The sequence below is a fragment of the Aegilops tauschii genome, chromosome 2 (genome assembly GCF_002575655.3).
Source record: "Aegilops tauschii subsp. strangulata cultivar AL8/78 chromosome 2, Aet v6.0, whole genome shotgun sequence".
NCBI lineage: Eukaryota > Viridiplantae > Streptophyta > Magnoliopsida > Poales > Poaceae > Aegilops > Aegilops tauschii.
The window spans coordinates 339,877,151-339,898,087 of NC_053036.3; the positions used below are offsets into that span (position 1 = coordinate 339,877,151).

A 20,937-nucleotide genomic window follows, 5' to 3' on the forward strand; every position below is an offset into this window, starting at 1 on the left:
TCTGTATAAAACCATATGCTTTGATCACCTCATCAAAGCGTATATTCCAACTCCGAGATGCTCGCACCAGTCCATAGATGGATTGCTGGAGCTTGCACACCTTGTTAGCACCTTTAGGATCGACAAAACCTGCTGGTTGCATCATATACAACTCTTCTTTAATAAATCCATTAAGGAATGCAGTTTTGACCTTCATTTGCCAGATTTCATAATTATAAAATGCGGCAATTGCTAACATGATTCAGACTGACTTAAGCATCCCTACGGGTGAGAAAGTCTCATTCTAGTCAACCCCTTGAACTTGTCGAAAACCCTTTGCGACAAGTCGAGCTTTGTAGATGGTGACATTACCATCAGCGTCTGTCTTCTTCTTGAAGATCCATTTATTCTCAATGGTTTGCCGATCATCGGGCAAGTCCACCAAAGTCCATACTTTGTTCCCATACATGGATCCTATCTCAGATTTCATCCTCAAGTTATTTATCGGAATCTGGGCTCATCATAGCTTCTTCATAGTTCGTAGGTTCGCCATGGTCTAATAACATGACTTCCAGGACAGGATTACCATACCACTCTGGTGCGGAACGTGCTCTGTTCGACCTACGAGGTCCAGTAGTAACTTGATCTGAAGTTTCACAATCATCATCATTAGCTTCCTCTATATTTGGTGTAGGCATCATGGGAACTGATTTCTCTGATGTGCTATTTTCCAATTCGAGAGAAGGTACAATACCTCATCAAGTTCTACTTTCCTCCCACTCACTTCTTTCGAGAGAAACTCCTTCTCTAGAAAGGATCCATTCTTGGCAACAAAGATCTTGCCTTCGGATCTGTGGTATAAGGTGTACCCAATTGTTTCCTTAGGGTATCCTATGAAGATGCACCTCTCCGACTTGGGTTCGAGCTTATCAGGCTGAAGTCTTTTGACATAAGTATCACAACCCCAAAGTTTAAGAAACAACAGCCTCGGTTTCTTGCCAAACCACAGTTCATACGATGTCGCCTCAACAGATTTAGACGGTGCCCTATTTAACATGAATGCGGTTGTCTCTAATGCATAACCCCAAAACGATAGTGGTAAATCGGTAAGAGACATCATAGAACGCACCATATCCAATAAAGTATGGTTACGATGTTCGGACACACCATTACGCTGTGGTGTTCCAGGTGGCGTGAGTTGTGAAACAATTCCACATTGTTTTAAATGAAGGCCAAACTTGTAACTCAAATATTTGCCTCTACGATCAGATCGTAGAAACTTTATTTTCTTGTTATGATGATTCTCCACTTCACTCTGAAATTTTTTGAACTTTTCAAATGTTTCAGACTTGTGTTTCATCAAGTAGATATACCCATACCTACTCAAATCATCTGTGAAGGTCAAAAAGTAATGATACCCGTCGCGTGCCTCAATACTCATCAGACCGCATACACCGGTATGTATTATTTCCAATAAGTCATTAGCTCGCTCCATTGTTCCGGAGAACGGAGTTTTAGTCATGTTGCCCATGAGGCATGGTTCGCAAGTATCAAATGATTCATAATCAAGTGATTCCAAAAGTCCATCCGCATGGAGTTTCTTCATGCGCTTTCCACCAATATGACCTAAACGGCAGTGCCACAAATATGTTGCATTATCATTATCAACTTTGCATATTTTGGCATCAATATTATGAATATGTGTATCACTACGATCGAGATTCAACAAGAATAGACCATTCATCAAGGGTGCATGACCATAAAAGATATTACTCATATAAATAGAACAACCATTATTCTCCGATTTAAATGAATAACTGTCTCACAATAAACAAGATCCAGATATAATGTTCATCCTCAATGCTAGCACCAAATATCAATTATTGAGGTCTAAAACTAATCCCAAAGGTAGATGTAGAGGTAGCGTGCCAACGGCGATCACATCGACCTTGGAACCATTCCCGACGCGCATCGTCACCTCCTCCTTAGCCAATCTTTGTTTATTCCATGGTTCCTATTTTGAGTTATAAATATGAGCAACCGAACCAGTATCAAATACATAGGCGCTACTACGAGCATTAGTAAGGTACACATCAATAACATGCATATCAAATATACCTTTGTTCACTTTGCCATCCTTCTTATCCGCCAAGTATTTGGGGAAGTTCCGCTTCCAGTGACCATTCCCTTTGCAGTAGAAGCACTCAGTTTCAGGCTTGGGTCCAGCTTTGGGTTTCTTCCCGGGAGTGGCAACTTGCTTTCCATTCTTCTTGAAGTTCCCTTTCTTTCCCTTGCCCTTTTTCTTGAAGCTAGTGGTCTTGTTAACCATCAACACTTGATGCTCCTTCTTGATTTCTACCTCCGCGGCCTTAAGCATTGCGAAGAGCTCATGAATCGTTTTCGTCATCCCTTGCATATTATAGTTCATCACGAAGGCTTTGTAGCTTGGTGGCAGTGATTGGAGAACTCTGTCAATAACACTATCAACTGGAAGATCAACTCCCAGCTGAGTCAAGTGGTTATGATACCCAGACATTTTGAGTATGTGTTCACCGACAGAACTATTCTCCTCCATCTTGCAGCTGTAGAACTTGTTGGAGACTTCATATCTCTCAACCCGGGCATTTGCTTGAAATATTAACTTCAACTCTTGGAACATCTTATATGCTCCATGATGTTCAATACGTCTTTGAAGTCCCGGTTCTAAGCTGTAAAGCATGGCACACTCAACTATTGAGTAGTCCTCAGATCGAGCTTGCCAGACGTTCATAACATCTGCAGTGGCTCCTGCAGCGGGTTTATCACCTAGCGGTGCATCAAGGACATAATTCTTTTGTGCAACAATGAGGATAATCCTCAAGTTACGGACCCAATCCGTGTAGTTGCTACAATCATCTTTCAACTTAGCTTTCTCTAGGAATGCATTAAAATTCAGGGGAACGGTAGCACGGGCCATTGATCTACAACATAGATATGCAAAACTATTAAGACTAAGTTCATGATAAATTAAGTTCAGTTAATCAAATTACTAATGAACTCCCACTTAAATAAACATCCCTCAAGTTATATAAGTGATACATGATCCAAATCAACTAACCCATGTCCTATCATCACGTGAGATGGGGTAGTCATCAATGGTGAACATCTCTATGCTGATCATATCTACTATATGACTCACGTTCGACCTTTCGGTCTCCAGTGTTCCGAGACCATGTCTGTACATGCTAGGCTCGTCAAGTTTGACCCAAGTATTCTGCATGTGCAAAACTGTCTTACACCCGTTGTATGTGAACATAGAGTCTATCACACCCGATCATCACGAGGTGCTTCGAAATGATGAACTTTGGCAATGGTGCATACTCGGGGAGAACACTTTTTATCTTGAAATTTAGTGAAGGCATCATCTTATAATGCTACAGCCGTTCTAAGCAAAAAAGCAATGCATAAACGATAAACATCACATGCAATCAAAATATGTGACATGATATGGCCATCATCATCTTGTGCTTTTGATCTCCATCTCCAAAGAATCATCATGATCTCCATCGTCACTGGCTCGACACCTTGATCTCCATCGTTGCGTCGGGATCGTCTCGCCAACTATTTCTTCTATGACTATTGCTAACATAGCGGTAAAGTAAAGCAATTACATGGCGTTTGCATTTCATATAATAATTAAGAGACAACCCTAAGGCACCTGCCGGTTGTCCATATTACAAAACATGATGATCTCATACAACAACGTATATCACATCACGTCTTGACCATATCACATCACAACATGCCCTGCAAGAACAAGTTATACGTCATCTACTTTGTTGTTGCAAGTTTTACGTGGTTGCTACAGGCTTCTAGCAAGAATCATTCTTAACTATGCAAAAACCACAACTATGATTTATCAAGTTTGCTGTTTTAACTGTCTTCAAGGACCGATCGTAGTCAAATTTGATTAAACTAAAGTAGGAGAAACAGACACCAGCCAGCCATCTTTATGCAAAACAAGTTGCATGTCAGTCGGTGGAACCGGTCTCATGTGCGTGGACATGTAAGGTTGGCCCGGGCCGCTTCATCCCACAATTCTGCCGAATCAAAATAAGATGTTGGTGGTAAGCAGTATGACTATCACCGCCCACAACTCTTTGTGTTCTACTCGTGCATATCATCTATACATAGACCTGGCTCGGAAACCACTGTTGGGAAACGTTGCATGGAAAACAAAAAAAATTCTACGCACACGCAAGATCTATCCATGGAGATGCATAGCAACGAGAGGGGAGAGTGTGCCTACGTACACTCGTAGACCGTAAGCGGAAGCGCTTAGTAACGTGGTTGATGTAGTCGAACTTCTTCGCGATCCAACCGATCAAGTACTGAACGTACGGGACCTCCGCGTTCAGCTCACGTTTAGCTCGATGACGTCCTCGCCTTGTTGATCCAGCAAGACGGCGAAGTAGTGGATGGGTTCTGGCAGCACGATGGCATGGTGACGGTGGTGGTGATATTATCTCCGTAGGGCTTTGCCTAAGCACTACGAAAATATGACCGAGGGACGAAACTGTGGAGGGGGCGCCACACACGGCTAAGAGATTGTCGTGGTTATGTGTGGAGCCCCCTCCCACATATATATAGGTGGGGAGAGAGGAGCAGCCAGGAGGCACCCCAATTAGGGCCGAATCCTACTTGGGCTCCTGCCTTGCCCCCCCCCCCTACCATATATGTTGGAGGGGGAAAGGAAAGGGGGGAGAGGGAACGAAGGGGGAGGCCGAATCCCCCTCCTTCCTTTCTCCCATAGGCCGGCTGCCATAGGGGGTGCGCCAACCCCTTGTGGGCTGGTGTGCTCCCCTCCGATGGCCCAATAGGCCCATCATCCTCCCGGGGGTGTCCGGAACCCCTTCCGGTGATCCGATGACTACTCGGTGCACTCTGAAACTCTTCCGGTGTCCGAATAGTATCGTCCTATATATAAATCTTTACCTCGAGACCATTCTGGAGCTCCTCGTCATGTCTGTGATCTCATCCGGAACTCCGAACTACATTCGGTCACCAAATCATATAACTCATTGAGAAACAGTATAACGGGGCTAGCTACGAGCCTCCACAGCGATCTCACTGTCACAGCCGTCGGATCATCAAACATACGGTGTAGATCAAAGTCGAGCGTCCCTACTCGCCCGCGCACATCGCACGCCGTCTCGCGGGCCGCTGCTCCGCGGAATGACCTCCTCTTCCTTTAGTAATCGGGCCGTCAAGGCCCACTTATTCCCAGTCGGACGCTAACAGCCTAGGTCACCCTCGAACGAACAGCTTCTCCGTGTCGCTGTCCTTCCTCCTCACGATGCGCTGGCATTCCTCCCTCCTCGATGCACCGTCGATCCGCCGGTACGGTCCACCCCCCTCCCCCCTCTACACTTCCTCCATAGCCCCTTCCTTTCTGTTTTAATATTTTCTGTCATGCAGTGTTCGTGTATTTATTTACTTAATGGTGGCTGCGGCGGCCGCCCCGCCGTGGGCTTTCACCGCCGGCTGTCGCTGGAGGCAAACTACCTAGATGGTTTCGCGGTGGCGATGGAGGCGCTAGATACCTGCTTTCTCGTGTGCCTTCTTGTCGCCTCTGCTCTTCCAATGATGCGGATCCAGGAACAGAGTCCAACCCTCTCCCCTTCTAATTCTTCCTTCGTGTTCTGCACTTCTTCTGCTTGCTCTTTGACAAACATCAAATTATGTTTTTATGTCTCAATGTGTTCGGTTTCAATTCCCATGTGAGAAGATCCTTCTGAGGAAGGCCAGGAATTGGTACTGAAATTCTGAATATGCATAGGTACAAAGAACCTTGAATCTGTCCAGGTGAGCATGACATTGATTCCAGTTCTTGTGATATTTGTGTCTAACTTAATTCATCTTGGCACCGGTTCAAAATAAATAAATTCATCTTGGCATGATTATTATGTGGTTCAAGTGCTAATCAAGTGAGCTGAGCATTTAGTTTCTTCGTTGTGCCATGCTATTAGGAATAACATGTTATTTTATCCACCGGTCTCTGATAAATGAGAAGTTCATTCTTTGTTTACACTTGTGACTAAAACACATTTGGTTTCCTATTGTAATTTCTTTTTTCAGATTTTGGTGTGTTATTCTTGAATATATTATGCGCACGAATTATTTCTGGAAATATTTCCCCCTTTCTCTAGAGTCCATATTCACTATTAATTTCTGAAAGTCAATTTTCATGTTGTTGAGCCCACAATGCTCCTAAAAGTATTACATGCACGTGGAGCGCAGGGTGAGTGCTCATGTTAGCAATCTTGTGTTCCTTTTTCAAGATTTAGGATTTAGTTTGGTTAAGAAAGCTTGTCGTTGCACTGTATTAACATTGCTTGATCTATGGTTTTTAAGCTTTTGAGCCCTAGATCCTCTCTTTGGCAAGTATTGCAGGCAACCGGTGAAGCCGAAGCCATTTATGAATGCAAGGCAGACAAACTATTAAGTATGTTTTATGATTTTATGAGAAGTTTAAATTTTCAGCTGAATAAGTTGCCCAAGATTGCACATCTGAACCTAATCTTACTTTTACTTCTGCAGATGCCATGAAATTGTAAAGGTATCTTTCTATTCCTAGAATGATTTGACAAGGCCCATGTCGACGATCTATGCACCATCACCTACGGCCAGGTTGTCTAAGAAAAACAGTCCATTAGTTGTGAGATCTCTTACTGCTAAAATCAGTGGTCGGCGTGGCATGAATAAAATCCGTAGCATGACATTTGGATCTGACGTTTTTATGTGTACCTGACACACCTTGAGGATTAAAGCTGCACTTGAGTCAATTCGAATATTGTATAGTTGATCTCTTTATTGGGAGTTAGATCCAAAAAAGCTAAGTTATATGTGATAAAATTCAACTTATTGTCCGTCTATATCATGGTTTGTAATTTGTTACGGTGTCAGGGCACAGCTGAGACGCACCTGGCCTGTAGAGCTTAACACTTTGAACAGTTCTCTTGAAAATATCTCAAACATATATTTGGACCCATACAAATTATTCAATTTTTCTCAAACACTGCTTGGATTTTTCAAAAATAGTCTTAAGTATTTGTTGTCAATATGAGCGGGCGCGGCAAAGCGCGCCTTCATGTTCTAGTATAACACTATATCGTCAACGAATGTTAAGCGTGCGGACCCTACAGGTTCGAGAACTATGTAGACATGATCGAGACACCTCTCCGGTCAATAACCAATAGCGGAACCTGGATGCTCATATTGGTTCCTACATATTTTACGAAGATCTTTATCGGTCGAACCTTATGACAAGATACGTAGTTCCCTTTGTCCATCGGTATGTTACTTGCCCGAGATTCGATCGTCGGTATCTTCATACCTAGTTCAATCTCGTTACTGACAAGTCTCTTTAATCGTTATGTAATACATCATCTTGCAACTAACTCCTTAGTCATTTTGCTTGCAAGGCTTATTATGATGTGTATTACCGAGAGGGCCCAGAGATACCTCTTCGATACATGGAGTGACAAATCCTAATCTCGATCTATGCCAACTCAACAAACATCTTGGGAGATACCTGTAGAGCATCTTTATGATCATCCAGTTATGTTGTGACGTTTGATAGCATACAAGGTATTCCTCCAGTATCCGGGAGTTGCATAATCTCGTAGTTGAAGGAATATGTATTTGACATTAAGAAAGCAATAGCAATAAACTGAACGATCAAATGCTAAGCTAACGGATGGGCCTTGTCCATCACATCATTCTCCTAACCATATGATCCCGTTATCAAGTGACAACACATGTCTATGGCTAGGAAACCTTAACATGTATAGGGACACGGTATTTGTTTATGTATCCACACATGTATTTAAGTTTCCGATCAATACAATTCTAGTATAAATAATAAACCTTTATCATGAATAAGAAAATATAAAATAACAACTTTATTAATGCCTCTAGGGCATATTTCCTTCACCTCAAGGGGTGAAAACTGTTATGACCTGGCCCATGCAAAAAACACGACCCAAGGCTACAGACGACGCAGCCGCAAGTTCGCTCATCCCTAAAGGCCCAACAAGAAAGGAAGACACTGTTGGGATGGATAAAGGGGGCGACTAAGCACGGGCACTTCTTGCGGGGAGACCCAACGGACACCGTGGGAGTGCTCCCAGCACACCACTTGGTGTGTCCCACCGCCGTCATGTGACGCGTGCTGGACGCACCCCACATGAACTATTTCTACGTGTTTCGGGGTTTTTTATTATGGGGAAGGGCGTTTTGAATTTTCCTTGGGTTTTCCTAGGTTTTCATGATTTTCTTTCTTTCTTTAATTTTTCCCTGCGTGAGGCACACCGGTGAAGAATCACAAATATGCTTCACGGTTAAGCACCTATACTTCCCGAAAAGTGAAAAACACAGTTGTGCTTCCACGTGAAGCGCAGCAGTGCTTCTCATAAAATGAAAATCACAGTTGTGCTTCTTGTGAAGCACAATTGTGTTTCTCGGAAAATGAAAAGCATAGGTGTGCTTCCGGTTTCCGGTTTTCACATGTTTCCATTTTTTTCGTTTCCTGTTTTTTGTACTTTCTGATTTGTTTTATTTCTCCTAACCAATGTATATTTTTGATTTATGATTTTCTGAGGTTTTTTGGGGGAAAAGTCGCCAAACCTATTAACATGGGATCTAGTTTCTAATATCTCGACGCAAGAATCGCAACAGCAAAACAAGTTCATGATTTGAATGCACGGTTTAAGAGACAAAAATGTTTTTAAAAAGCCGAATGAACATAAAAAGAAGCATAAAACTCACCGGTCACGACAAGTGTCACACATGTAATTGTGCCACTTGACACACAAGAGAAGGCTGGCCAACGCTGACATCTCCATTCAAATGTACTCGCTCACCATCTCAAAGATGTTCGTTGAACTGTAACTACATTTCATATTGCCAGTTTGCCACTAGCATATTCAACAAGTGCGGCGACTATGATCATGAGGATCACACATATTCTGAATGGGTCTAGACACATAGCACACATGTCCGACCAAAGAATCTTGTCTATAGCTTTGGTTAGGGTTGCAACCAATTCCCGTTTCATCTCACGAGTTCCAAACCCCGGCAGCAAAGAAAGCCTGTAATTCCTCATCAGAAAGAAATAAAATCTGGTAGAACTAAAGCCTGTAGATGTTTGAACAGCAGTAACAGTATCATTCTGAGGATAAAGAGGTGCCAAAGATAACATCTTGCCCAGACCTGATCCAGTAAAGCTATGTCCATTGGTGAGGTTTTGATTCTTAAGCGCTGCCTTAGATTCAGTCGGTAGGGCAATTGGCAGGGGAATTTTCCATGGCAGACTGCTCGCGTTTCCACTGGAGATGATGACCAGAGGACTGCTTTGGACTAACCCCTTTCTGGAATGGTGGCGAGTTCCATGGCAGCGGCCTCCCAATCTGCTGAATAGACGCCAAAAATCCAGGAGGTGCTTCTGCTTTCCGCATTACCTGAAAATACAAGATCTTAATAACAGAACTATTGACTACATGCTGTAATCTGGATCTGGTTAACTACTGCTGAGAGTGTAGTTGAGCTCACGTGATCTGAACTTATAAGTTACAACGAACTTTGATATGCCTCTGTTTCATTTCAGTAAACATTTTAGCCTAAGATGAGGTCCACTTTGTCTATATGTACATTATGGAACACCAACTTTCCAGTTTTGATGATGGGGTTTCTTTTGAGAGAAAAATATGGTTATATGAAGGCAAGCCATATATCGAAAGGAACAGAGAAAGGTACAATTTAACAACGGATACAACAAGCTTGATAGTGAAAACAGTCTTACTGTGAGAACTCTAGAGTAAAACGACGTCCCACTCAAAGACAGGGCCCTCCCAATAGATTCCTTGTCAGCAAAAGTAACAAATGCAGCCCTGGGAAACAACAAGAATTAACAACAGATATGGAGCTTGTAGATGCCACAGATGAAGAAAGCAAGCTGAAACTTGGCATGAAAGAATATACCCTTTTGGGTGGCCAGTAATTGCATCTGTCAACATATTGAGCTTAAGCACTGTCCCACACTTCATAAAATGTGTTGATAATGCTTCCTTGGTTGCCGCAAAATGCACCTAAAACAATCACCCAGACATGTAACTCACCAAATTTATCCTCTATGATGTAATTAGAATGAAGAAGCCTTTTCAGTCAAAAGAATGGAGCAAAAATTATAGTTATCCGTGGCGAACAAAAATAAAGAGATGGGTTCCTTTTACATACATTTGTCACAAGAACAGTTCTGGCATCGGCATCCTCCTCTAAATTCGAATGGGGCCCTACAAGAAAACAAAATTTCAAAAGACTCAATTCCATCTGTGGATAAGAGTGTTGAGCTGGTGAACAAAAAATAGGAAATTGCTCAATATATTTAAAACAATCCACATTCCAAGGCGCAAACAGAGTTGCTTCAGAGTTATCTCTCTGTAAATAAAAAGTAACTTCAGAGTGCTCAAACAGTTAAATGCTGCCGGATCTCAAAAGTTTGACTATCCTTACTGCCCTCTGGAAACAGGTAAACAAAGCAAAAAAGAAAGGAATATTGGCCCGAGGGGAGGTGCAGACAGCAGAAGTTTTTTTTTAGCAGAAGCTGAGAACCACGACTGATACATCACAGTTAACCATACATGTCATGATGTGGACAACAAAACTAGCTTTCATGCAAAATAGGCTGGGTGGTACAATTAGTTGGCGTGTAGTCAAACACATCATAAAATCATTAATTGATTGGTGCTTAATGTTTTTGGTCATTTCATGGAATACACTAGACTGGTTAAGCACAAGTTTGAAGTTTCCTTAACTGCGTTGTGCTTCAAGCCGGCAATTCGACCTATGGGTTTGGCCGCTCATGTCACCCGACCCAAATGGGTAGGGTATGGGTCGTGCTCTTTGCCCATGGGTCGCCCATGGGTTGTACCCATGGGTAACCGATTACTCATGGGTAGGGTATGGATTCGAATTCGTGCCCATGGGTTACCCATGGTTCGCCCGATTATTAAGAAGTATATATATGTTTTATTTTACATGAATTGTGAACATTTTTTGTGAAGATTTTTTAGGACAGCATGCACCCACGTTGCTTAGTTATTCCTGTAGAGAGACAGAACCATGAATTAACAAAATGCTTAGGTCAGTAGCATCAAGAGATCAACAAGTTTGGCTTGTTGGGCCTCCAAAGCCAGCCCATGCATCCTGTGTGTTGCTCTACATGCACAAAGCAAGCAAAATACATGCTTGCCAGCTGCATTAGTACCACCTCGCCTAGCGAGCACATAGGAAGTCGAGCGCTGCCTGTATAAGAGACTAGAACAGTAGCGATCCTCAGTTCGAAGTGCATGGCACCAGAAGGGAGCATAAATTAAATAATAACAAAAATACTAAGCCCGGCGGGTGCCCGATTGGGTCAGGTAACTGCGTGGGTTTGGGCATGGGCATGAGACAAGACCCGTGGGTAGGGTCATGGGTGAGCGATAGACCCGATAAGCATTCCGGGCATGGGTCTAGTAGAGGTCGACCGAACCAAACCCGACCCGACTGGTGCTGATCTTACTTTATAAGCTGTTGTGAAGAAACAAAAGCCTTTAGTCCCAAACAAATTGTGAAGAAATAGTTGTGGCAATTCAGTATCATGTTATGCAAACAAGATCAGAACCTAGCTGACTCCTAAAATTTTACCAAAATAAAAGCACATGTACCACCTTGCTGGATATCTCTTGTGTTGTTCTGTTAGCCAGGATGCAACTTTGATTTACTTTGGTGTTGATTATACCAAAAGGACTAAACATACATACGCAAACGGCAAACATAACTCTTGTCTTGTTCAATGGCAAATATACTTTTCCACCTCTTCTCTCTTCTGGATTTTGACATAAACACAGATACAAAAACGGCAAACGTAATTCTTGTCTCTCCGAATGGCAAATAGGACTTTTCCACCTCTCTTCTGGATTTTGACATAACATACTTGTTTGTTCAGATAAAGCCAGCTTTGTGTCCATCAGCATATTGTTAATTTCAAAGTGTGTTTAAGCAAATAACAACCAAGTGCCAGTGTCCAGAAGGAACTTTCGACGTTTCTAATGTTGACTCGACAAACCAAATTAAATAAAGGAAAACAGCCGAGTGCAGCGTTTTGGTGCCCAGGCTCATCTGCATCCAAACAACAACAACAACAACAACAACAACAAAGCCTTTAGTCCCAAACAAGTTGGGGTAGGCTAGAGGTGAAACCCATAAGATCTCGCAACCAACTCATGGCTCTGGCACATGGATACGGCGCACCACCAGGGGGGTGACGCCCGGGCCCTTGCCCATTTGCCACCACACACGGGTTACGATGTAGCGCGTCGCTCAGACGGTTACGCCCCAACGAATATCTTTTGGGTTTCATCTCCATAAGAGTGGCTGAGTTTTTACGTTGGCTCACCAAGCCTATCACAACCCTCCTCCTTTACCCGGGCTTGGGACCGGCTATGTTGAAAATCTTTTGGGTGCCCAGGCTCATCTGCATCCGGTTAGAAAAAAATCACAACAAATTCAAAAAATTCCAAAAAAAATTGCATGGTAGAAAATTTATTGTGTGAGGTCTGCTCCAATTTTCAGATCATTTGGACATCTGAGTAGCTCTCAGCAAAAAAGACAAATCGTGTCAGAACAGTGCATGAACAGTAAACTTTTTTACAGACCCTGAATTTGACTTTTTTGCCGAGAGCTGCTGTCCAAATGATCTGAAAACTGGAGCGGACCTCACGCATCAAATTATCTACCATGCAAAAAAATGGGAATTTTTTGAATTTTTCTAGTATTTGTTTTGACTTTTTTCATCAGCGCGGGTGCAGATGAGCCTGGGCTCAGAAGTGGATTATCGAAAACAGCCTGTCTTTCATTGTTTGGAACCTCCTTCATCTGAGATAGCAGTCTCACCTTTGTCCTCAAAGTTAGCTCTGACCACCATCCTGCCTGCCCCTCCACCAAGCCATTACTTCCACAACAATGCTTTAGTAGATTGACACAGCTTTCCTGGCACTACGAGGCATGGTTTCCTAGGACACCGATGTGGCAGTTTACAAAAACAGTGGCACATGCAAGCTCCAGTAACATGTCACTGCGGACGCTAATGCAGAAGTGCTGGCTGGAGAGAGTGAGAACAAGGACTGTGGTTGCGGAAGAACAATCAGCTGCAACCAATCCGCAGGCAAAAAAGAGGATGCAGGAGCTTACAGCCAAATAGGGTGAAGTGGAAATATACAGGGACCACATCTGGTGATAAAATAAATAGTGGAAAATCTTGTAGATTGGGCTCCTCAAACGGATCTAGAGAATACAGGGCAGCCTGGTTGGAGAAGCAGCGGCATGTGGGTCCTGAAAAGGCCCGAGCCACACTGTGGTAGAACATAATGCTGAGCTTTGATACATCTTCCACATGGCCAGCTGCTAGAGGGACGAATCGCTGATCATCGGTGCGTGGAAGGTTTTTGAAGAAATTATCTCAAATTCTCGGCCATTCGAGTTGCGAGAGAGTTCTCTTTGATCTTATTCTGACTGCCAAGTCATTTGATATGGAAAGAACCTGATTTCCAAGTGGGTAGCTGGCCTGTTTCACAAATTTTCTGGTGGGTATATGGTTTAATAGCTTTGGCGGACAAGCAGATTAAGCATCAAACTTCAGGGAGGTAACAAGTCTTTCTACAAATAATATGAATTCTGTGGAGGATAAAAGATTGATTAACTGGTTTCCCTGTTTTGATGTCATTTCAAATCATATGGATTCTTGTATTTTGGCTGTCTGTTTTTGGATTAAGTGATGGGAGTATCATCATATTTTTGCAATTTATAGCCAAGAACATAACGCTGCTATGCACCATTGTAGAGCATTTCACCAATAAACTGCCCTCATGTTTAAACTAGGGGGCTCTTGCTGCCAACATAGACAAGAGACCATACAAACCAGTGAAAGGACCAACAAATTACAGATGACCATTTTTTTCAGGACCGCAGTCACAAGCAGCCAAGTATATTGACCTAGGTGACTATATCACTGATAATAAATCGCTAGAAATAATTGCAGATGACTCACTCAACAGATGACCTAATAGATTTGCAAGAACAAACTGGTGAACCAACTGCTATCTCAGAAAATTATGTTACGCTATATTTTGGCATGTAGTAGTAAATCCAATGTCATTTTCCTTAGGTTCCTTTGTATGAATGTATTCATATAGAAACAGAAGGGACTAAAGAACAATAGGACAAACCTGATGGGAGGGCTCCTTGCTTCCCATTGTTTATCTGCGCCTGCTTGGACCGAAGCTTGAGCATGTCTAGTTCCACCTGCTTTAGCTTTAGTTTCACATCCAACATCTCCTGCATAATCAGTTACGACAACCATTTTAGGTCGCTAGAAGATCCCAAATAGAAAACAAGTTACTCAACAAGGATAGCTTACATCTTTTACTGGTTTGTTACTGTAATTGCCACCATCTTCACGAACAGAAGACCCACTCTTGGACTGTGCAGGGCTGCTAATTTGCTGACTTTGCAAAACATCAGTTCCTGAATTTAGCCGCATATTTAACTGGGACAATTTGTCAGATGCTGATACATGTCCTTTAGACGAGTTTGCATGCCGTGCTGGTTCAGAAGCTGATGCAGGTAAGCTCTTCACCTTGGATATGAACTCATTCAAACTTTGTGAACCAAAACTTTTCACTGGCGGAGTTGAAGTAGACTTCTGGCTAATAACATCTCTAACTTGATGACGATTACGCTCCACATCACCAAAATTCAACCGACCGGTCAGCCTGCTTCTGTTGGATTTCTCCCCAGGCTCATGTGCGTGTGCTGTATTGACATCTGGGTAACTACTGGAAAAGTTTCCGGAATTTGCTCTGTCAAATAAATCGCCTTCCGTACTTGAGTTAACACGGCATCTTCGTTCATGCTCAGACACCATTAACTTGGCCTTCTTATGCATTATATTTTCAACATGCATGTTGTCAGCTTCTGTAGCTAAACCTTGATCCTCCATAGCAGGCTTCCCTAGCCTGTCCCAAACATTGCGGGGCCTTCTCATGGATTCTGGCACTTCACCATCATCAGTTCCCACGGCCACAGGCAAACGTCTTGTTGAGGAATTTCCTCCAAGATGCTCATCATGGGGTTCCTCTGCATTAGGTTTTCGAATAACAGTAAATCAATATCAAAGAATACCACTTTTGATCTTTTGGCAAACAGCCGACCCCAAAACTTAAACCCAGGACTGCTAGTGTAGTTTCCCGAATCAATGCAGTACAGAAAGGAATATGGATCAGCTCAAGGTAGTATTAGTAATTTTGGTAGTTACCATTTCAACTCTACAATCTATTCCCTCCGTCCCATAATATAAGAACGTTTTTGACATTAGCGTAGTGTCAAAAACGTTCTTATATTATGGGACAGAGGGAGTAGTATTCAAGGATAAGGAATGTTGAGAAACATAACATGGATTCCCTGACTCCATGCCATAGGATCAAAGTCCGTACAAATTGCAAAATCATATAGTTTTTTTTAAATATAGTTTGCCAAAAAAAAAAGATACTTCCTCCGTTCTTTTTTATAAGACGTTTTGGACAGCTGACATTGAACTGTTTTGGGCATTGTCTGAATTGTCTAAACGTCTTATAAAAGTGAACAGAGGGAGTAGAAGATATGCACCAAGAGAGCCATCATTTAGATCAGAGGACAACACTATGGAGTTATGTTATAAAGTCCATATATGGTATTATTGCCTTTAAGGTTGCCTCTGTAACGTACTTTGGCAGTGTGGCCATTTCTGACAAAAGCAATTATTCTCTTTTTCAATAAAAACAAGTTTGAATCCCTTCTTTGTTCAATCCATCTACAAGCAAACAGACAGAACCATTTTTCATGCAATCTCAGTTGCACCTTCAATCTTGTACTCTCATTCGGGATTGAGTTGAGACAAGCCAAACTGGACACCAAGAGCCTGAATCAGTACAACACTTCAACCAAACTGGACAGCCACATGAAAAAAGTCCTTTTAAGGGACATTTGTGAGAAACTTAGCCACTTCAACTTTCTAGAAATACATACACAACTTCCATAACTAAGGGAAATCACATGTTGCTTGTATGTATAGAACTTAAAGGCAAATGATTTTTCATAAGTTAAAGTAGAATTATCAGAACCTTAACTCCATTTAAAGGCACACATAAGCATGCAAGCTAACCAGGGGATGTTAGATAAAACAAGAGCACGCACATGACCCCAAAAAAAGATTGTTTACAGACCATCTTGAATCATATTCAGGCAAGATAATTTTAACGGAGAACTATAGGGATGACCGAAGACTGTATATTTATTGATATAGAAGAAGAAAATTACAAGACTAAATACGAGGATATTTACAGAGATATTCATACAACTTTGGAAGGACATTAACCCGCAAAGTAAGAAAGCATCGTTATCTTCTTTAAAAATTGAATCGCCTAGCCTTATAGAAGCTGGTAGACATCTTTTTTAGTAGAAAAAAATGCAGCATGAAGTAAAAATACAAAGTACAAACAAAATGTTCAGATGAAAAAAAGAGAACCGGTTTTGATAAAGGGGTGTGCATGTGACATATAGATGTGGTCCAGTATAGAATACATGGCACGAGACATTTAGTACTTCTCGTGGGTGTATTGAGTAGTTTGAAGTAGTTATCATATGCCAAATGGTTCAAGAACATATTGTCCTAGAATTGAGCTGTTGCATAAGAAAAAAAATGCTTGCCTTGCATCAATGTATGTTCAGTCTTTGCAGCTACACCAGACTGCCGCACGGAGGAACTTCTGCCAGCTGTTGAACTCCAATCTTTCTGCTCTGACATAGAATCATCAAGTTAGATGCATCCTTTCCATAGCACATCCTACAAATGTAGGTACTTAACAACAGATGCATGGCCTATTGAGTATTTACCTTCTGATGCTGGCCCTCCCGATAACATTCGTCACCAGCCACCATTTTAGGGGAAATGGTAACAGTTGAACTAATGCGTCGCTGGGCCACATTTTGTCCCTTAGTTAAATCAAGCTTGTGAAGGCCATTATGCTCTTGTGGTACTAAGATATTTGAGTTTACCTGGTCAACAGTGGATGAGTTTGACTGAGTGTTCGTAAGTCATGATACGTGCATAATTTGGGCATTTTGACTTGAAAGAAGTTAACAGATGCTCAATTAAGTTGAACTAGTGGATAACTGGATATGATGAAGACAATTAAATGTTGTGTGGCGACTGATGATTGTAAGAGGAAAGAGGGTAAGATCCTTACAATATGAGCCTCCCCGGGTTGGGTTTTTGTGACCAGAAGATTTTTCTTATCATTCCGGTCCTGACTTTCATTTTCCAGTCTATGTTGCACACTAGAATCATCAGCCAGTGCTACAGCCGTTTTGCTTAGGTAACCCCAAAGCCTGCTTAGTCATGCAAAAAAACATCATGGCCTCATAAAAGTACACATATCAAGAACACAACTAATTGATTAAATGGCAGCTATAATACCATGCAACAAATTTTGCACTATCATCACCAAGAAAGGCCTCCAAATCATCGCGTGCTTGATACTGATGTTTCCCATTACAAACTAAAATTACAATGTACTCCTTTAGTCAGGGAGAAAAGAAAAGAAGAATTATCAGTCATTATGCAATCAACAGCTATAAAGCATCTTGTTTATATTAGCATGAAAACAAACATACCAAGAACTCAAACAGTCGAATCTTGCATATTTGGCAAAACATGCAATGAAAACTCACGGTTATCCTACCAACTAAACTAAAGAGAGTAATGTAGTCCTCAAACCTGGCATACAACATAGCAACATAGAAAACTGAGGAAGTTGCCATCTATAGCCAACATGCACTTATCAAGTGAGGACGCCAAGGTTGTGCTTCAATGTTTCTTTCTTTGAGATTATCAATCCAAGACCCAAAAAAATCTAATGAAAACACATTAGGTGTAGGCAAGAGGGAACATACACCCTTTTCTTTTCTTCTTTTTTTGCGGGTGAACATACACCCTTTTCGAAGGGAAATGATCACTAGATATGTGTTGAGACACTCTACTGCCCCTTCGCATGTCTTCTTATGCAAATATCCTCTTCATTATCATGAATTGGTCAAATCACCAATCTACAAATATAATTGGACAACTGAAATTGTACTGAACTACATGTGTTCACTTTATCTCAAGGTGATGTGAAAACAATACAATCCATTTTACAGCCTTCAATATTACTCCCTCCATTCAAAAATATAAGATGTTTTGGATATTTCAATATGGACTACATACGGACTGAAATGAGTGAACAAACACACTAAAACATGTCTATGTGCAACCGATTCAGAAAAAAGTTAGAACATCTTATATTTGTGATCAGAGGGAGTATTATACAATGTCTCTACAGTCTTCCATGTCAATGAAGCAGCACCCAGAAACATCTTAATCACTTAAATAACTGGTGAAAGTTACTACTGAATAAAACTCATCATCAGTGTCCCGTCATATTTGACTCATAGATCATATAAACCTGACCACAACAATACATTTGTGCCTCAAACACGCTGGCTTTGCCACAGTTAGGTGTTAGTGGCATTGTGAACTTATGCTTTATGAAGTATCTATAGGCTTGTGTACTATAATGCTTAATTTGCAAATTGTAGGGCACAACAATGGAACAGAGGCACACAAAAAAAATGTCAATTACAAAAGGTTAATGACCTGTGAAATATGAATCAAGGTTATCAGCGAGGTAAAGAGGTAGGTATATCGAATTGATAAGGACTGTTTATGAGGGCTAAGAGAACACACTGGTCCATTATGTCAGAAAACTACTTTAAATATATCTTGGCACCACTTCTGATGCGATTGAGGCTGGGACGACCAATTAGAAGGCTCACATTTCTGAATTGAGATCCTGGGAAGTCCATACCTGACTTCTATAGAGTTCCTAGGAAAAGTTAAAACAAGCCAAATTTTCCAGATAGATAATCTAATCCATCACCTCTCCAACTTAAATTTCACTTGGGTGCCAATCACTCGACCCAGGCAGAGCATTCAACAAACAAGCACATGCATATAGTCCATTCAGAGCCACCCCAATCCCCTTGGTACAGCCCCAGACGTGGAGGCCCATCCACACTCATATCGTGACATTCCCTAGACCAATTAGCACACGGAACCACGCAGGATCGAGACACAACCGCATCCCACCAAGTATCGGCACTGGCAAGTTCTAGGGCACGCGTGCGTGCGAGAGAATGAAGGGGATATTTGGGGTGGTACCGCGAGGGTCTCGTCGGAGTAGTTGCCGAGGAATCGGGGGAGCACGTCGGCGACGGCGGAGCGGAGGTCGGCGGCGGCCGGCGAGCGCCGATCCATGCGGAACGACCGCTCCTCGGCAGCGAACACCCGCCGGAGCCGCCGCTGCAGCTGCTCATCCGCATCCGCCTCCTGCCCCATCTTTCCGCCTTTTGGGAAAAGGCAGTGCCCGTGGGTGAGAATCTTCTAGCGGCTACTGGGGCCAGTCGCTACTAGTATGTGTCAGCGTCAGCCTGCGTGCGTGCGTGCAACCGGTGTGCTGTTTACCGTCCCTTCCATGCTCCCAACGTTTTTCATCGATCGTCACTTCGAGTTGTTCCAATCTTTTGAAAAAATTGGACATCGATTTCTTTTTATGGATGGAGATATCGATTGTTTACGTGTAGGGCTGCATTTTGTAGAATATTTGTCCTCTAGCCCTTTTTACTTTTTTAGGTTAAAGCTAAATGTTATTGATCAAAGCCACATGATGTGGAATGCAAAATTGATCATGGATTGGCCCGACCACAAGTGACGCCTCTACTCAAGAGATTAGCTAAGTTTTTTGCATCTAATTTGCCGCTCGACCTTTGAATAAAAGTGCAATTAAAATTTGTTGCTTGCTGCTTGATCTCCTTGATGATGTTCCCATAGCTGCTATCCATTCCTTTGTCGATGTCCTTGATCACCTGTTTCGAATCTGAAGCAACAACGAAGTTCTAGAGAAGCAAATCTTCGGCTAATGATAAAGCCTCGTGACATGCAATCCCTTCCATGTAGGAGATATGACCTAGAGGCAATAATAACGAGAGATATGACATGGGCCTCCTCTGTCGATCTGTAAGCTTCACTCCTCAGCACCGGACCCGCTTGTCGACAAGCTCGCGAGGAAGTTGTCCACCTGCCGTGCATCAATGCTCTCACTTGTTGATCGGCTATCTCTCGCTCGCCATGTGTTGTGTGCCATTCCCGCCCATATTCTGACCGCTCTCGCCCTCAATAAGTCTACGCTGGCTTGTGTGGACAATGCAAGGTCAATTGGGCGTGCGTGTGATGCCCGGTTCAGCTTGGGGGCCTTGGCTTCTGAGATCTCCACCGCGTCGGCATCGCCCTTCGCACTAAATGGGTATGGCTGCAGTGGACTGATGGTGGGCGCCCACCTCCCGATCCCCGCATGAACGCCTCCACGTCCTGGATTCTAGGCAATGGCTTGAGTTGGCAATTTTTTTTACGAATCATTGGTTGGAGGTGAAAGTGCAAGTGTCACTTAAAGTATATTTGGTGTAATGAAAATATGGTTAGAGGGACTAATATTGAGTGCTAAGGTTTATCTCAGGATATTGATTCCAAGTTATCCTTGATGGAGATGTGCGACCCCCTCATTTCAAAAAGATCAAAGGCATAGTCTACCGGTGATTCGAAGGTTTTCTTTTTGGTTCGATTCAAGTCGTAGGAAAGATAACACTATTAAGAGGGGTCGGTGTGGATTTGTATTGTGTGGGAATGTCATTACCAAAACCAAACACCAGCCTACTGCTACTTCTTGAGCTTGTGTTGGTTTTTCCTTG

The 20,937-nt window shown here is 42.4% G+C and overlaps 2 protein-coding genes and 1 long non-coding RNA gene across 4 annotated transcripts; 1 reads left to right on the top strand and 2 right to left on the bottom strand.

Moving 5' to 3' along the window:
* Positions 1-1,888: 1,888 nt before the first annotated feature.
* Positions 1,889-8,902, bottom strand: LOC141041673 (uncharacterized). Its single transcript, XM_073508559.1, has 2 exons — positions 8,788-8,902; positions 1,889-2,939 (listed from the first exon to the last, which is right to left on the bottom strand). Exons 1-2 carry the CDS (start codon positions 8,862-8,864, stop codon positions 1,994-1,996), a joined length of 1,023 nt encoding a protein of 340 aa, XP_073364660.1. The 5' UTR covers positions 8,865-8,902; the 3' UTR covers positions 1,889-1,993.
* LOC109762005 (uncharacterized) lies at positions 6,181-6,879 on the top strand. Its single transcript, XR_002232671.4, has 2 exons — positions 6,181-6,463; positions 6,559-6,879. It is a non-coding gene; the product is annotated as an uncharacterized lncRNA (long non-coding RNA).
* LOC109762004 (uncharacterized) lies at positions 8,843-19,640 on the bottom strand. 2 transcript variants are annotated; one of them, XM_020320808.3, is made up of 11 exons: positions 19,355-19,639; positions 17,573-17,673; positions 17,343-17,484; positions 16,990-17,151; positions 16,804-16,888; positions 14,477-15,195; positions 14,286-14,394; positions 10,255-10,310; positions 10,000-10,106; positions 9,821-9,908; positions 8,843-9,479 (listed from the first exon to the last, which is right to left on the bottom strand). In XM_020320808.3, the coding sequence occupies exons 1-11, from the start codon at positions 19,529-19,531 to the stop codon at positions 9,291-9,293; spliced, it is 1,935 nt and encodes a 644-aa protein (XP_020176397.1). In that variant the 5' UTR covers positions 19,532-19,639; the 3' UTR covers positions 8,843-9,290. The 2 variants fall into 2 exon arrangements, with proteins under 2 accessions (XP_020176397.1, XP_040254903.1); XM_040398969.2 differs by lacking the exons at positions 8,843-9,479; positions 9,821-9,908; positions 10,000-10,106; positions 10,255-10,310 and adding an exon at positions 12,362-12,535 and having other exon boundaries at positions 19,355-19,640.
* Positions 19,641-20,937: the final 1,297 nt, after the last annotated feature.

What these genes read in the sequence shown, in the direction of transcription:
- LOC141041673 (XM_073508559.1), bottom strand. Translation starts at nt 8,864, where the DNA reads ATGGAGATGTCAGCGTTGGCCAGCCTTCTCTTGTGTGTCAAGTGGCAC. An exon ending in TGTGACACTTGTCGTGACCG is followed by an intron (nt 2,940 to 8,787) that starts GTGAGTTTTATG and finishes TCTATGTTGTAG; the next exon opens with ATCAATGGCCCGTGCTACCG.
- LOC109762004 (XM_020320808.3), bottom strand. Translation starts at nt 19,531, where the DNA reads ATGGGGCAGGAGGCGGATGCGGATGAGCAGCTGCAGCGGCGGCTCCGG. An exon ending in AGTGCAAAATTTGTTGCATG is followed by an intron (nt 17,485 to 17,572) that starts GTATTATAGCTG and finishes ATGACTAAGCAG; the next exon opens with GCTTTGGGGTTACCTAAGCA. An exon ending in GGGAGGGCCAGCATCAGAAG is followed by an intron (nt 16,889 to 16,989) that starts GTAAATACTCAA and finishes ATGTCAGAGCAG; the next exon opens with AAAGATTGGAGTTCAACAGC.